The sequence below is a fragment of the Opisthocomus hoazin genome, chromosome 21, assembly GCF_030867145.1.
Source record: "Opisthocomus hoazin isolate bOpiHoa1 chromosome 21, bOpiHoa1.hap1, whole genome shotgun sequence".
Lineage (NCBI taxonomy): Eukaryota > Metazoa > Chordata > Aves > Opisthocomiformes > Opisthocomidae > Opisthocomus > Opisthocomus hoazin.
The window spans coordinates 2061398-2076366 of record NC_134434.1 but is presented as its reverse complement, the minus strand read 5'-3'; the positions used below and the strand labels follow the sequence as shown (position 1 = coordinate 2076366).

Here is a 14969-nt window from a genome sequence, read left to right as displayed (position 1 = left end):
CTGGCCGGGATCGTGCCCCCGATCGGAGGGGGTGGCCCCTCGAGGTACCGGCTCCCGCTGCCCTCGGCACCTTGGCCCCGGCGGGGCTCCCTTCTCCGGGGCTCCCACCTTCCCGCAGGAGGGTCCGGTCCGGGGTGGTCTCCTACCCCTGCTTCATCACCTCCTACCCCGACCCATCTTTCCCCCCCCCTCCTTTACCCTTCACCGGCTTCCCCCTCTCCCGGTGCCGCAGTGGGTCCCACCGGGGTCTGCCTCCGTCTACCGCAGCGCAGGGCTCCCCCCTACCCCCGGGACCCCCCCTCGGTAACCGGGTCCGGGCGCGCCCCGTCCAGCCCCGCCGCCGCGCCGGGGGACCGTGCCTGCCCGTCCAGCTGTGCTGCCCGGGACGGACACGCGCGGCAGCCAATGGGGAGGCGCGGAGGGGCCGCGGGCGAGCTCCCATTGGCTGCGGGGGGAAGGAGGAGCCGGGACTTGAAGTTGGAGTGAGGGATCCAGCTGTGCGGAGCGCTCGGCTCGGCGCGGCCGCCCGCGGGAGCATCCTCCGCCGCCCGGCCCCGGGGCACCGGGCAGCACCCCCCGCCCACCCCCCCGCCCCGGGCAGATGTTGGGGCGCGGAGGGGGTAGGCAGAGCCGCTAAGGCGGCCCGCCCCCCGGGTGGGGGCCAGCACCGGCAGCCGCCCCGCCGCCTCCTCGCCCGGCTCGGGGCCCCCGGAGGCACGGCGAGGAGGAGCTACGGAGCCCGCAGACGGCAGGGCAGGGCGAGGGGGGCCAGCCTGGCCCCGGCGGGGGGGGGCTCGCCCGGCCATGCCACCCAGGCGCTGAAGCCGCCCCGCCGCATCCCCCCCCGCCCAGTCCCCCGGCCCCGCCATGGCCGCGCCCCTCTAGGCGCCCCCCCACCCCCGGCTCTCCCCGCGTCCCCCCGGTTCCCCCCGGGGCCGCCGGCCGGAGGATGGAAGAGGATGGACCGCGAGCGGCCGAGGAGGAGCCGGAGCCGGGCAGAGCCAAGACTTTCATCCGCCTTAATGACCTGTCCGGGGCCGGGGGCCGCCCGGGGCCGGGGGACAGGGAGGTGGGCAGCGGGGACTCGGAGGCCGAGGCGCTCCCCTACCCGGCGCTGGCCCCCGTCGTCTTCTTCTACCTGAGCCAGGAGAGCCGGCCGCGGAGCTGGTGCCTCCGGCTGGTCTGTAACCCGTATCCTTTGCAGGTGCTCGGCGGCGAGGTAAGCCCCGCGGGGTCCCCCTCCCCAACCCCCGGAGCGGCAGGTAGGGCGGGGGGCACCTCCCGGCTGGAACCTGCCGGGTGATGGGGAAGGAGCCGGGGTCTGGGGCACCCGTCACCCTCTGTCCCCGGTGCCTGGCCGGGAAGTTGAACGGGCTGTGTAGGGGGCTGGGCTGGGGGGGTGGGCGATGCGGAGCGACCCTTCCTCCCCCGGGGATCAGCCGGCCTCCGGTGTCCCCGCTCCCCCCGGCCCACCGAGAGCCCCCGATGCCTGTTTCCCCCCCCGCAGAGCTGTTCTTCCTCCCTGACCCATTTTAGGCTCCCCGGTCCCTGCTGTGAGGGTTTTAAGGAGGGTGCAATCTGGGGGAGGTGGTGGTGCTGGGGGGGGGGGGGGGGGGTTGGTGTACTGCCCGGCTCTGGGGTCCCTAAATCATTCACGGGGTGCGAGGCCGGCCGAAGGGCCCGCTCTCCACAGTCCCCCGAGGGATGCTCCTTGCTTGGAGGGTCCGGGCAAGGCGAGGATCGCGGTCCCTGGGGCGTGCGTCGGCCGAGGGCTGCTGCTCGCCGGGTCCTGGGGTGAGCTGCGACCCCGCAAAGGCGTCCGCTCTCCTTCCAAAGTCCCCGTCTGCTCCGGCGCAGGCTCGGTGTCCGAGCCGCTTTAGTCAAGTTTAAGCTTTCAAAAGAAGGGGAGGGGAGAGAAGCAGAAAAGACAATAGGAAAATTGCTTCTTGCCATGGTCTTGGTGCTTTTCAAGCCTCCCTTGGAGTTGAGTTCCAACCAGCACACGGTTTGTAGCATCGCAAGTGTTTTACCATCCCCGAACTCCGCGAGTAATAAACAGAACTGGAAACAAAAATCCCAGAATGAAGTAAAGCGAAGCGATGTGGCTTCCAGCGGGGACTGGGGCGGGAGAGGCAGCCGCTGCCCGGCTGAAGGAGAAGTTACCGGCCCCGCGCCGCTCGCTCCGAGCGAAGCAGGCGAGTCCGCACGGGCGGCAAACCCGCATCTGGAGCGGGAGAGGCTGTGCGGTAGCGGGGAGGACATGTTACACGGTGCAGAGGGCCAGACTGTCCTGTGCAAGTCCTGCTCCGCTCTTGGTGCGCGGGAGCTGTGAGGAATTGCGTCTCGGCTGAGGTCGGTGTGCCCGGGAAGAGCGCCGAGGGTCTGCCGGAGCTGTGAATATTGTTTTACTTGGGCTTCAGCAATAATTTATCTGATACACAGGCTGCCTTCTTTCCTAAAATGTCCCCCAGGAGGGGAAAAAAAACAAGATTTCTCTTCCCAGTCATGAATACTCCCAGCAGTTCCCCCCCCATCCCTTTCACACCCGCTAAGCAGTTCAAAGCTGCGTTTATTTAAGCATCTTAGGAAATCTTGCAACTTTGTGAAGCCTTCTCTTTTGGGAAGAAAGATTAACTACAGGCTGCAAGTCAGCGTGTTCTTATTGCCTGCTATGACTAATATTATTTATGATTGCTGATTTAAATCTCTTTTCAAGTCTCCCCCCATGCTGTTGTTTTGAAGCAGGTGTTAACACCTGTGTGGTTTTAATTGTTCTCAGTAAAATCCCCCACCCCAATAACAGCTTGAAATGCGTCTTCTCCTCTGTGGCTGCAAATACAAGCAGATCAACTTTTGTCCTTGGAAAATTCGTGGTGTTGTGGGCACCTGCCAGCACCGCTGTGAGCAAGGGACGAGCATTAGGTGCAGCCCCGTGAGCTGGGATTTTCCTTGCCGCTGATTTTCACTAATTACCGACAGAGAAAAGCGCTTGCCGGGGCCACGGGGGACGATGCTGCGGGTCTCCGAGTCGTGTGTCTGCGTGCGGCTGTTTGTTTTCAGAGTCACTGACCCAGAATTGGGGGAGTTTATTTAAAAACAACACAAAAGAAGTGGTTCAGCCTACAGATGCGAGGAAGGCAGCAGCCAGCTTGGCACCCGTGCTGCGTCCCATCACTCGCTGGGCCGTTCAGCAGAGCAGCACCTTGCTCGTCCCTTCGGCCTGACTGCTGGAGGTGAACCCGTTGGTGTTTATATATTTATTACTTTTTTTTTTTCCTGTAGCGTGGTGGGCCAGTGAAGTGGCCCTTCTCAGGCTGTAATCTTCTAGGAATCGTGCCCCGGTGCTAAAACCATATAATCACGTCGCTGGAAAGCCTTTGTTGCTGCCGGCTGCCCCGGAGAGGAGTGACAGCGCTGGGGCTCGCGTGGCTGGTGAATCCTGCCCCAGCCCTGGGGCGTTTGGGGCTTTCGCTGGCTCCTGCCGCTCTCTCGGGTGGTTTTTACCTTTCCGTGGGTGAGGCTGGCTGCCTGGGCAGAAACTGGGTGCGAGGGCTCTCGTTTGACCCGTGCCTGTGGAGACGCGTGGCTTGCCAGCTTGGCAAGGTGTTTTTGCGGTGCCCTGATCTGGCTGATAAACTTTGCTGTCGATGGGGCATCGGGAAGAGGTGCTGGAGCTGCTGCGGCACCCGCAGGTCTCTTGCCTGCCCCGGGAGGGGCAGCTCGTGCCCCCGGGGTGCAGCTGGAGCTCCTGGGACGCTGCTCTCCATCCCTGTCCAGGCAGCTGGTGTGACCGCGGTAGCCGAGGCCGGGACACGGGGCTTAGGGGGAGGGTGGTGGTTGATGTGCTGAGTGGCCAGCGAGGATGCAAAGTCCTGTTGAGGTGGTTCGTTGGGCTTTTCTACCGTGTTTCCATTCGCAGCATCCTCTGCCCGGGCCGGGGAGGTTTCTCCCTTGCTGTTTGGAGCTGAGACAGGGGGACAGACCTGTGCTGCTCTCCTGCTCCTCCTCTCCCTTAGGGCTAGAAACAGGTCATCAAGTTTGTCCTGATCCAGAAATGCTCCAGAGCCTGAAATCTTTGGTTTTTTAACCCTGAAACTGTATCAGCCCTGCCAAGCTGTCTTCCCCCCCCACTCCATCCTGGTCTTTGAGCAAAAACCTCTCTCGGTGGTGCGAGGACTTTGGAGGGGGGTGATGAGCCTGCTTTCCTGCTCGCGTGTTCCCAGTGGCTCTGGGATGAAAGGCTCTGCCCCGGGCGAGGACCGCGTGGGTCAGAAGGGAAGGAGCAGGGATATGGGTGGGACGTGTTTAATGGTCACCCGTGGGTTGGGGCTGGGAAAGGCTGCGGTGACAGGCAGGGCATCCCGGCGTGCGAGCTGGCAGGCGGCGAGAGGAGAAGCTGGCATCTCTGGGGGGAAAGAAAGAGGAGGCAAGCTGGTTTCTTGACTTTCACTTATAAAATAAAAGCACCATGAAGGCTGGGAGGATGAAAGGCTGTAGCAGGGTCTGTGCCAGGCTGCTCCTCTGATCAGAGACAAGAAACGAGGCTATTTCTTGAGAGTTGGGGAGTGATTGAAGAGCGGGGATGGAGAAAGTAGGGAGGATGCTACTGCTTGGTGTTAAGAGCTCTGAATAGGAAAATAACAGTGTAGCTGAAAGGGGCCTGTGATCTCTATTGTAGTACTGAAATCTGCCTCTTCCCCCGCGCAGTGTCTGCCTGCAGAGCGATGCTGCCTGGAGAGCAGCACGGCGGCAGCCCGGGGGGCTGCAAAAAGCTGCCGAAAGGCACCGTTCTGGGGAGGTGCCCCCAAATTGGTTGAAATCCCATCTTTTCCTCCTGGTTCAGAGGGTGAAGGGCAGCTCTGTGAATGGCCTTGCTGGGGAGATGCCCCCAAATTGGTTGAAATCCCATCTTTTCCTCCTGGTTCAGAGGGTGAAGGGCAGCTCTGTGAATGCCTGGTTGAAATCCCATCTTTTCCTCCTGGTTCAGAGGGTGAAGGGCAGCTCTGCGAATGCCCTTGCTGGGGAGATGCCCCCAAATTGGTTGAAATCCCATCTTTTCCTCCTGGTTCAGAGGGTGAAGGGCAGCTCTGTGAATACCTGGTTGAAATCCCATCTTTTCCTCCTGGTTCAGAGGGTGAAGGGCAGCTCTGTGAATGCCCTTGCTGGGGAGATGCCCCCAAATTGGTTGAAATCCCATCTTTTCCTCCTGGTTCAGAGGGCGAAGGGCAGCTCTGTGAATGCCTGGTTGAAATCCCATCTTTTCCTCCTGGTTCAGAGGGTGAAGGGCAGCTCTGTGAATGCCTGGTTGAAATCCCATCTTTTCCCCCTGGTTCAGAGGGTGAAGGGCAGCTCTGTGAATGCCCTTGCTGGGGAGATGCCCCCAAATTGGTTGAAATCCCATCTTTTCCTCCTGGTTCAGAGGGTGAAGGGCAGCTCTGTGAATGCCCTTGCTGGGGAGATGCCCCCAAATTGGTTGAAATCCCATCTTTTCCTCCTGGTTCAGAGGGTGAAGGGCAGCTCTGTGAATGCCTGGTTGAAATCCCATCTTTTCCTCCTGGTTCAGAGGGTGAAGGGCAGCTCTGTGAATAACTGGTTGAAATCCCATCTTTTCCTCCTGGTTCAGAGGGCGAAGGGCAGCTCTGTGAATGCCCTTGCTGGGGAGGGGGAGGTTTGGCTGGCACTGGGAGGAGTGCTGCTGTCTCGCCTGGCCGCTCTGGTGCACGGTCCCAGGGATTTGGGTTTTGAAAATGGGTTTAGGAAAGAAACGCGTCGCGATCCGGTCATGGCAACCAGACCTGCCTTTGGTCTTCAATAAAACCCAGAGGGCTCTTCCAGCAGCCGTCTCGCACGGCTCCGCTTGCTTCCCATTAGCGAGAGGTGGATGATCAAAGGCTCCATCCTGGGGAGCTGCCGAGTGCCCCCAGCTCTCGCTGGAAGTCGGCAGAGCTGCAGATGGCCGGCGGCCTCCAGGAGCGGGCCCGGAGCCCTCGGGGCCTCACGCCAAGGCATAGCTGAGGTCTGCGCTGGCTGGCTCATGGGATGGCTGGAGCCGCCGTGCCGGAGCTCGGCGCATCGTGGAAGGCAGCAGCGGTCCTGCCGAGGGGGTCTGTGGGCCCTCATCCACAGAGTTCACCCCGAGCCCCGTGGGTCTGCATGCTGGCACTGCTCCGCATCTTCTAGAGGGACACGTCCGTGCGTCTGACCACACCGGAGCGAGGAGCCTCCTGCGTGGTGGGGATGAGAACTGAACTCTCTGTGCTGTGGTTTGGGCTTCCCAACCGCCGTGGTACCTCTGGAAGTTCTCCCATGGGGATGCCCGCAGTGGGCGGCTGGGACCCTCGTCATGGCGGTGGTTGCTTGGGGTCCTCACCCCCTCCTCAGCTGTGCCAGCTTGTGGGAGAGCTGGGCACTGTGTGTGCTGCTGGTGTTTGGAGGGCTCAGCCTATAGCACAGAGTTAAGAATATGATTTTTTTTTTTTAATTGAAAGGGTGCGTTTGGAGAGGAGAGCGCATGCAGTGTCCTTTAAAGTTCAGTGCATCTGTTCCAACATCACTTCTGGGTTTAACAAAGAAAAATGCTTCTTTTTGAGAGGCTGGACCCGAAAGGGATCTTGTTTTGATTTAGAAACCCTGCAAAGGAGTCAGAATCCATTTGCTTCACCTGCATCTGATCCATTCCAGGGCACCTGAACTTGTTTCTCCGCTGTGACCCGGTTCACCGTTGGGTGCCTCGCACTCCTCCCCGGGCAGAGGGAAACGCTGCCGCTATGGCCGAGCCTCCGCCAGCCCCGTGCCCCTTCCTCAGCTCCTGGGGGGGAAAACGAGAAACACCACTTGCCCAGCTGATGCCAGGCTGGGGGGGGGGGTCCCGCAGCCCCTCGGCCGGGACTGAGCACCCTGCTGCTCAGCGCTGCTGCATCCCTGGGCTCACGGCAGCTCCCGTGCGAGGGTCCCACAGGGAAGCGGAACCCATCGCCTTTCACCAACGGCGGTGTGAAGGTGGGGGGGGTTATTTCTGCCATCCTGGGGGACAAATGACTGCAAACCCTCTTCCCTGCTGCTCACGACCCCTTCGGGAGCACGCTGGGCAGGAGCAGCGGGCGGTATTCGCCTCCTGGAGCTGGGCGCAGCGGCCAGCACCCCTCTGGCTGCAGCGTCCGCAGCAGAGCCGGGAGCCGCTCGGTCCTGATCTCGGTAACAACGCCGCATCCCCCCGGGCATCTCTGGACCCGTCCATCGCCCGGCCGTGCCGGCAGCCGGGCGCTTCCTTTGCTCCCTGCTTGTGTGCGTTAAGGAGATTCTTGTGCGAATTCCCTCTTCCAGGCGCTTGTGTCACATCTGGAAGTTTGTGTAGGAGTTTATCCAAGTGCTGGAGTACAGCGCAGCTTTTTCTCATTTAAAAATCATAGGCTGGCATTTTGAAGCTGGCTGGGGGGAGGGGAGGGAAGGGGAGAGGGATGCTGTCTGCCAAAAAGGAGACTGGAGCAGGGGAAGCGTAATGACTTCCAGAAGTTCTCTTTCTTTCTTCCTTTCTTGCTTTCCCTCCCTCTCTCCCGGCGCGCAGACAAAAGGCTCGGCCTCATGCAGTTCGTGGTTATGTCATCCCGGCGCGGGGAGCCCCAGCCGGGAGGGGTGGCCCCATCCTGCCCGGGGTCCCTGCTCTTCCTCAGGGACAGCTCTGCTTTGGCTCCTTGTAGGAAATCCGGAACAAGGGCTCCCAGGCGGGGCGGTGGGGGCCATCTCCGGAGCCCTGCTTTGCGTCTGGGGCCGGGAGCCGAGGCAGGGTGGCTGGGACTGGGGGGCTCGGACAGGCAGGAGGCCATATGGGATGGGGCTGGAGCACCCCAGCTGCCGCTTGTCCATGGGGCCGATGTGTCCCCCGGCTGATCCGGGCAGACTCGCTGCTCTTGGCTTGATCGGTTTTTGTGCTCGCTCCCCTGTTCAGTAGCGCTGGGTGTTGGAGCCGGGCTGGAAATGCCCGGGATTTTATGATGCATAGAAAATTCCCTGCTTTCTTCTCCCCCCGCACCCCCTGCAGAAGTTTTGGCGGCGTGCTGAAAAATGCTTCTTTCCTATTTTTACTTTAAACTCCATTTCACTTTTTTTTCCATGCAGAGAAGACGAGGTTTTTGATTGCCCCAGGTTCCCTGCCCAGGTCTCGCTCAGCTCTCCTTTGCTTTTCCTACTGTTTTGCTGGAACGGAGCAAAACCTTTGGCAAAAACGAACCTCCCTGATGGCTTTTTCATTTGGATCATGAAATCATTTTCCCTTGGAAGAGGAGCCCCGGGGAGCCTTTGCCCCTGGTAGCTTTGCTGGCTGCTGGGGATGGGGAGGAGGGTCCGGGGGAGCAGAGATGTCCATGGGGAACCAGGGAAGGAGCATCCGGAGTCAGGTTGGGAGGGCTTTGAAGCTTCGCTGTGGTTTGGAGGGGGTTGAATTGCCTAGTTAATTAGGAGGCCTAAGTGTTTCTGGGTTTATTACGAGGCCAGATCGTGGCTTTCCCTTCCCCGGCGCCTTGGCTCTCCGCTGAGCGACCTAAATGTGAAATACTCCCTTTGGTTGGTGATGCACACGGAGGTTTCCCCCAACCTGGGTTTGTTTGGCTTTGCCTTTCGCCAGCCTTGGCCTCTCACCCAGGAATCTCGCCTGGTGCTGAGAAACGGAAGAAAAAAAATAAAAGAAGGAAATTCTCATGGTTTTATATAACGGAGTGAGTAACGACCGATCGTGCTTTGGGATGCTCTCACATCTGCTTCCTACCAAAGCCCCAGCAAAGAGGCTTTGAGCAGATGGAGAAAGCACATATTTCAGCCTGAATATTTGCTGAGAGCAACTTTCAGGCTGGATCTCCGTGATGGCTGCCATGGCGCTGGTTACTGCCTGACGGGAAACGGGCTGTCGGGGTGCCAGGAGCAGCAGCGCGTGCCCGAGGTGCAGCACGGCCGGGCTGGTCCCAGGGTGAGCCCCAAGCCGGGGCTGCACACGCGTGCGTGGGACCGAGACGTGCCCGTGACTCAGCCCTCAGAAGTTCACCGGTTAGTCACAAGTGGATGGAAATTGTCTATTGGTTTGGCTGCGGTGCCTGAAACGTGGTTTTGGTTGGGATTTTTAACGTGCTTCCTAGGCGGAAGGGACTGGCTGTGGTTTGGTGGGGGGTTTTATGTAGCTCGTGTCCTCCCTGCTTTCCCTCTCCCTCTGCCGGGATGTGACACCCCGGGGTGAGGGCAGGAGGGGTTGGAAAATGGGAACAAAATGCTAAAGCAGGTGATGGGCGAGAGATGGGAGCTTGGCACAGACAAGCTCATAAAGAAAAGGAGATTTATTTACTGTAATCCAGACACTAGCCCCACACTTACAGGGTTCCTGATGCAAAGCATCCTTATATTTATCTCTAATTTGGGTCTCTTCCAAGAGATTTCCCCTGGTGAATCCACCGAACCAGCCTCGAGCTGTTCCCTAACCCCGGGGCTGAAGGCAAACCCGCAGCCGGCGGCGGCAGAGCTGGGCGAGGGGATCCGCGGGGATTCGGGCACCTTGGCAGCCTGGGGGGGTGATGCCTTCAGGATTTCCTGTCATTCGTAACTTAATCAGGTCAGGTTCAGCACTCACTCCTACGGCGTTATTGACTGCTGCTGCTCACTCCCGAGATGCTGGTGGCCAGAGCAACCCAAGGCAGAGCCCTCCCCTGCCCAGATGGCGAAGGGGACTTGTTAATGATTTGTTAATTCAATTAGAAAGTGCACATTAACCCATGGCGAGGCTGAAGCTCCCTTCTGGAGGGCAGGGCTCGCCCCCATGCCTGTGACTCCCTCTGCCAAAACATTTATTTGGTGTTAAGCTGCCAGCCACGCTATGCAAATATAGATGTTAATCATGAATAAGGTTCATTTTTAGCTCTAGGTTGAGAGACTAGACTTGGGAGGAGCCCGGCTCTGGGGGGTGGTGGGAGCGCTGCCTGGGGGGGGGGGCATAGCCCCCGGGGCTGGATCCTGTGGAGGGGAGCAAACATCTTGGCTCCTGCTCAGCCCCGGGGTCCATAAGAATAAAATGTTCCTTTTGCTGCGGGTTGAATTAAGGCTTTCAAGTGCATATGGTGGGCTGTGCCTTAACCAGCCTCCTCCGTGTCGGCGTTAGCTGCTAATAGCGTGAAACCCGGGTCCAGGCTGGCGGTCCCTGTGCCCGTGTCGGATGCAGAGTATCTTTAATTTGGGAACCGTTGTGTCTAGATAGCCTGACTATAGCAATCCTGCCTTAACGGGGAAAAAAGCAGAAAGCCCAGTAAGAAAGATAAATAAAGGGGCCCTAGTGTTCCATTGAATTAATGCTTATTTGGGCAGACAGGGAGGAGAGGAATTAAATTAATATCTGACTTGTAACTGCTACTGTATGTGGTTATTGACTTATCTTGCTTTGGAGGACCATAAATATGTCTCGGGATATACCCCTGAGACCATAATCTGCTCGGGGTCGCAGCGCAGGTCTCTCTCTGATGCTCCTTTGGAGACTCATCCTGACTTCTGGGGTCAAAAATCCACATTCCTCTGACAAAGGACCCAGCCACGTGCAGAGGGGAATGTGTTTGCACTTTACTGTGAGCGTACGGCATAAATCTTGAAGGCCTCTGCCTCTCATAAATCGCTTTATTGTTTGTAATCCTCTGGCCGGTTCAGTGCTGGAGGGCGCGTAGCCCGATTTGGCTCGGGGGAGAGGCACGGGTGAAGGTCCTCGGCTCCGGGGTTGGGATGGATCACAGCTGGAGCCCCGTACTCTGATCCGCTCCCTTTTTCCCTCTGCCTGGGATTTTGTCCCCCTCGGGCAGTTGTTTGGGGGTTGAGAATGGCTTGGTGCGATAACCTGGGGGGTCTTAGCACGCCCCTCAACAGCACTGGCCAAGGGGTTCGGGTATCCACGAGCCTGGGCAGAAGAGCGAGGTCTTCCCTTTCAGCTCTTGATGCCTGCGGATGCTCTGCTCTGGGTGATGCAGCGGAGGTGACGTCGACCCTGGGCACCGCAGCGATGCTGGCCGTGGGGCTGGCACGGGGCATTTCGTGGCTCGGCACGCCCCGTGCAGGGCGGGTGGCCTTCTCGGTGTCCTGGGCATGGGTATGTGTGTGTGGGTGCATGTGGGGTCAGCAGCTTGGGAAGCTCATGGTGTGGGGAGGGCTTGGGCCAAGCTGGCCTGTCATGGTCCCCTCATGAGGACCATGGAATATCGCTGGGTGGCTGAGCCGTGGTGGTATGACCTTCTTCTAGCTAAGGCGGCCGTTGCTTTCGCAGCTCCTGGGCTCTGTTTTGCGTAGGGGATAACTCGCCGCCTGCGTGACTCCTTATGGCAGCGCGTGTTGACCCCGTTCTCCGGGACAGCTCGTGTTAGCGGAGAAGTCCCCGAGTAGGGCAAGCGGTGCTCTGAGCCCCAACCCCTGCTCCTCCCCTGCCCCTCGGCCATTGCTCCAGGCCCTGGAGCATCCCCTTGCCTGGGTTAGGCGTTGCTAGGGTGGGGGTATTTGTTAGGGTGCTTGTATTTACCCTGCCAGCCCATCCCTTGGGATGGAGCACGTCCTTCTCCCCTCCTGCAGCCTCTTCCCCTGGCTCTGCCTTTCCTCTCCAGCCCCAGCCACCAACGTGCTGCTCCTTTGGGAGCAATTTCCCCCACCATGGGCAAATCAAAGCCCCTTTTTCTTCAGAAACTGCTCATGGCAGCAGCACAGGGGAATCCTGTCTTTTACCAGGCTGGAAAACAGCTGAGGAGCCCACGGCCAGCGCGAGGTACCCGCAGTGAGGGTGGAGATGCTTCTTCCTTCGTCTCAGTAATGGGCTCTGGCTCCTCCAGCAGCGGATGTTCAAATCTCACAGCTGGGTTTTGGGCTTGGCTTTTTGCTGGGTTTTGTTTTCTCTTTTCTTGTAGCCCCATGAAACTGGGCTGTCTCAGCTCCAGGAGCACAGAGGGTTGGGCGAGGGGTTGTCAAGCTGCGAATCCGGGTGGTGAATTGGGGGACAAAAGGATGCGCAGAAAGCGCTTTGCTGTGCTGCCACCACCTCCTCCTCCCTCAAGTCCCATCCTTTCATCTGCCGAATACCTTGATTTTTCCGAATACCTTGATTTTTCCACCTTTTCTTTTTTTTTTTTTTTACTATCACCCGGGTTTCGCATCGGGGGCAGGATGGAGGGTGGTGTGTGTGTGTGTGCGCGCGCGGTGAAGCTATTCGAGGAGTTGTGATCTCTGCATTTCATTTTGCAGTTCAGCTGGAAAGATCTCGTTTCCAAATACACCCACGCACAGGCACAGCAAGAGAGAAAGCAGGCGAGGGAGCTGCTCGGGGGGGATGGGGAGCGCTGGGGGCCGGGTGACGAGGGGCGTTTGGGAGCCTTTCCCTGCATTTGGCGACTCCCGTTCGGAGTGGTCCATAGGCTTTATCTGGGGACCAGAGATGGCACCTTCTGCCTCAGCCCTATAGCTCAAGGCCATGCAGGTGCCTGGCTGCGCTCATGGGTGCCTGGCCACTTTAGAGCAGAGCAGGAGGAGCGGGGGTCCCTGGGGCAGAGCCCTTGCCCTGAGCCTGAGAGTGGCCAGGGGTCCAGGGCAGTTGCCAGGTTGCACACACGCCGTGGGCTGGGCAGAGCCCAGGGCATGGCAGCATGGTGGGAGACCTGCTTTTGCAGTTGAAGAAGAGCAAATGTGTGGACAGGGAGTCGCGAAACTCCTCTCCCAGTGACCTTCAAGCTGAAGTCATCTTGTTTCCAAAGGTGAGCCAGTGCTGGAGTGGCTCTTTTAGCCTGTCACTCCCCATCTGCACCATCTCCTTCCAGTGCCCTCTTGCCAGCTGGGTCCTGACTCCAGCTCTTGGTTTCTGGAGGAGCTGATGGTGGTGTGGATGCATCCCCCACTGCCGGGAGGGATGGGGTTAGTGGAAAGCAAATAAACCTTCATCCCGGTGGCATCTGGGTGTGCAGCAGCAGGTAAAGGCGAGGGGCTGGCTGAGAAGCTGAGCGGATGGGGACTCGGTGGTGGTGGAAGGTTTTGGAGAGACACCTCAGCCTGCCTGGGCTGCGAGCTGGCGGCAAGCTCACCTCTACGGGGGCTGACGGGGGCACCTGCCTGAGCCCCCAGTCTGGGTCCTTCTCTGGCTTCAGGGCTGTGGAGCAGCTCGGGGTGCTGGGGTGTGCGGGAGAGCACCCCTTCTTGCAGGGTGCTGCCATGGGTGCCTGCAACCCCCCCAGCTCCCCCCCAGGCTGCTTGGGTGGGTGCTGGTGGCACGTGTCTCAGCTCAGCCCCTGCACACCGAGTCCTCCCGCCATCCCTCCGGGGTCGGCGCGTGATTTTTTCCATCGCTCGGAAGAGGCTGAGCTCATACAACAACATTCCCTGGGCCAACGCCGCTCCTTTTTGAAGTTCCTTGTTTTGATATTCCTCAAACTTCGTATCCTCAGGCACGAAACACAACACCCCTTGGCACCGGAGGCTCTTCCCCAGCTTTGGTTATCCCCAGCATCCCAGTGCCCGGTGAAGGCACTGCCCCATCCCCGAGCCACGGGTGGATGCCATCCCCTCCCAAACTCACCACAAGTCTTAAATGGTGGTAAAATGGGCTTTTCTGGCCACCTCGGCGTGCCGCAGCGTACCGCCCGGGCTGGCCGGGGAACGGCAGCCACCGGAGAGTGCTCCCGGCAGTGTTTGTCTTAGCCGGGGGCCACGGCCAGAGCCGGGGCTCTGCCAAGCAGCAAAAATGCCAGAGCAGTGAGTTTATCCCACGGTGTTTGATTTGCGGTCGTGGTGGAAGTCGGGTCAGGAGTGAATGTGGAGGACGCAGCAGAAAAGAGCAATTTCGAGACGGTCACAAAAACATCTCGTGGTGCTAGAAGTTGGGATTTTCTTTTTATTTTTCCTCCCCCTGCTGCTGGCCGCACTGGCTGCGAGGTGAAGTTTATGGGAGAAATAGTGGCGGTTCCGGGAAATATTTTGCCTAGCTCGTATTGTTGAATTTTATTTTCTTTTTCTGGCAGCGGATGAAGGAAATGGGAACACAAACAGCTTGGCTGGTGGGTTGTTGGTCCAGAAATCAGCCTGGCCAGCAAGAAGCTGCTTCGGCCGGGAGAGAAAATACTCGAAAGCGGACGGGGTTTTCATTGCTTTTGTTCCCCTCTCTGTCCCCGCTCCTGGGCGGCTCTTTGGATGTGGTTAAACGAGGGGTGAACGCATCTGAAGGCAGAGACTCTTAAGGCAAGGATGTGCATTGATGCTCCCGGCCTCCAGTGCATTTTGGCTGATTAAAATCTTAAATTTTTCCATTTTTGACAAGATTTGGGGTTTCTGTGCCGAGCTGGAGAGTCTCTATGGCAACAGCTAAAGGCAACTTTTATCCCTAACCCTTTTTTTTCTTGCAGAGGGGGAAGAGGACAGGTGCACAATGTTGGGGCTCTGATAACTATTTGAATCCCCCTGCTATTTGGGGTAGAGAGGGCTGGGACTGGTTAAATTGAAATACAGGATTGCTTTGTGCCTATGCAGCCAGGGGGCTGGGATGAGCTCTGCCCCAGCTGGGCTCCTCTCCCAGTATTTTTTTGACTGTGTGGGAGAGCAGGGTTGCGTCCGTCCCTGCGTCCGTCCCTGCGTCCGTCCCTGCCTGAGGCCAGGGGTTTCCCACTCGGGGTTGTCGTGTCTGGAGGAGTTTGGAGCCGTTCGTGGAGCGTGGTTGCGGCAGCGTTTCAAGACGCAATTCAAACCCCAACCTTTCAGGGAAAGTCTTGCAGGATGCAGTAGAAAGGAAAGCAGCCGGGCTAGATTGAAACATAATAGGTTTGGGGGAATAATTTTTAGAATCGTATACTGTAGGTCTTTCTAGAAAGATACTATGCAATTTAATAACATGTTATATTCCTATATGTTATATTTAAATAATCCTATAGTGTTGTGTAGGAGGAATCTAATTTTCCACTACAGGGTAATACACCTCTCTATACGTTTTCAGT

At 58.7% G+C, this 14969-nt stretch overlaps 1 protein-coding gene across 18 annotated transcripts in view; it reads left to right on the top strand.

Annotated features, from left to right (window-relative positions):
• The first annotated feature begins 578 nt into the window (after window positions 1–578).
• The window catches only part of CACNA1G (calcium voltage-gated channel subunit alpha1 G), a 154131-nt gene continuing 139740 nt past the window's right edge, over window positions 579–14969 (top strand). For all 18 annotated transcript variants that reach the window (XM_075441252.1, XM_075441250.1, XM_075441251.1 and 15 more), the window contains exon 1: window positions 579–1191. In XM_075441252.1, the coding sequence (XP_075297367.1) occupies window positions 950–1191 (242 nt within the window). In that variant the 5' untranslated portion in view covers window positions 579–949. The remainder of the gene's footprint in view (window positions 1192–14969) is intronic.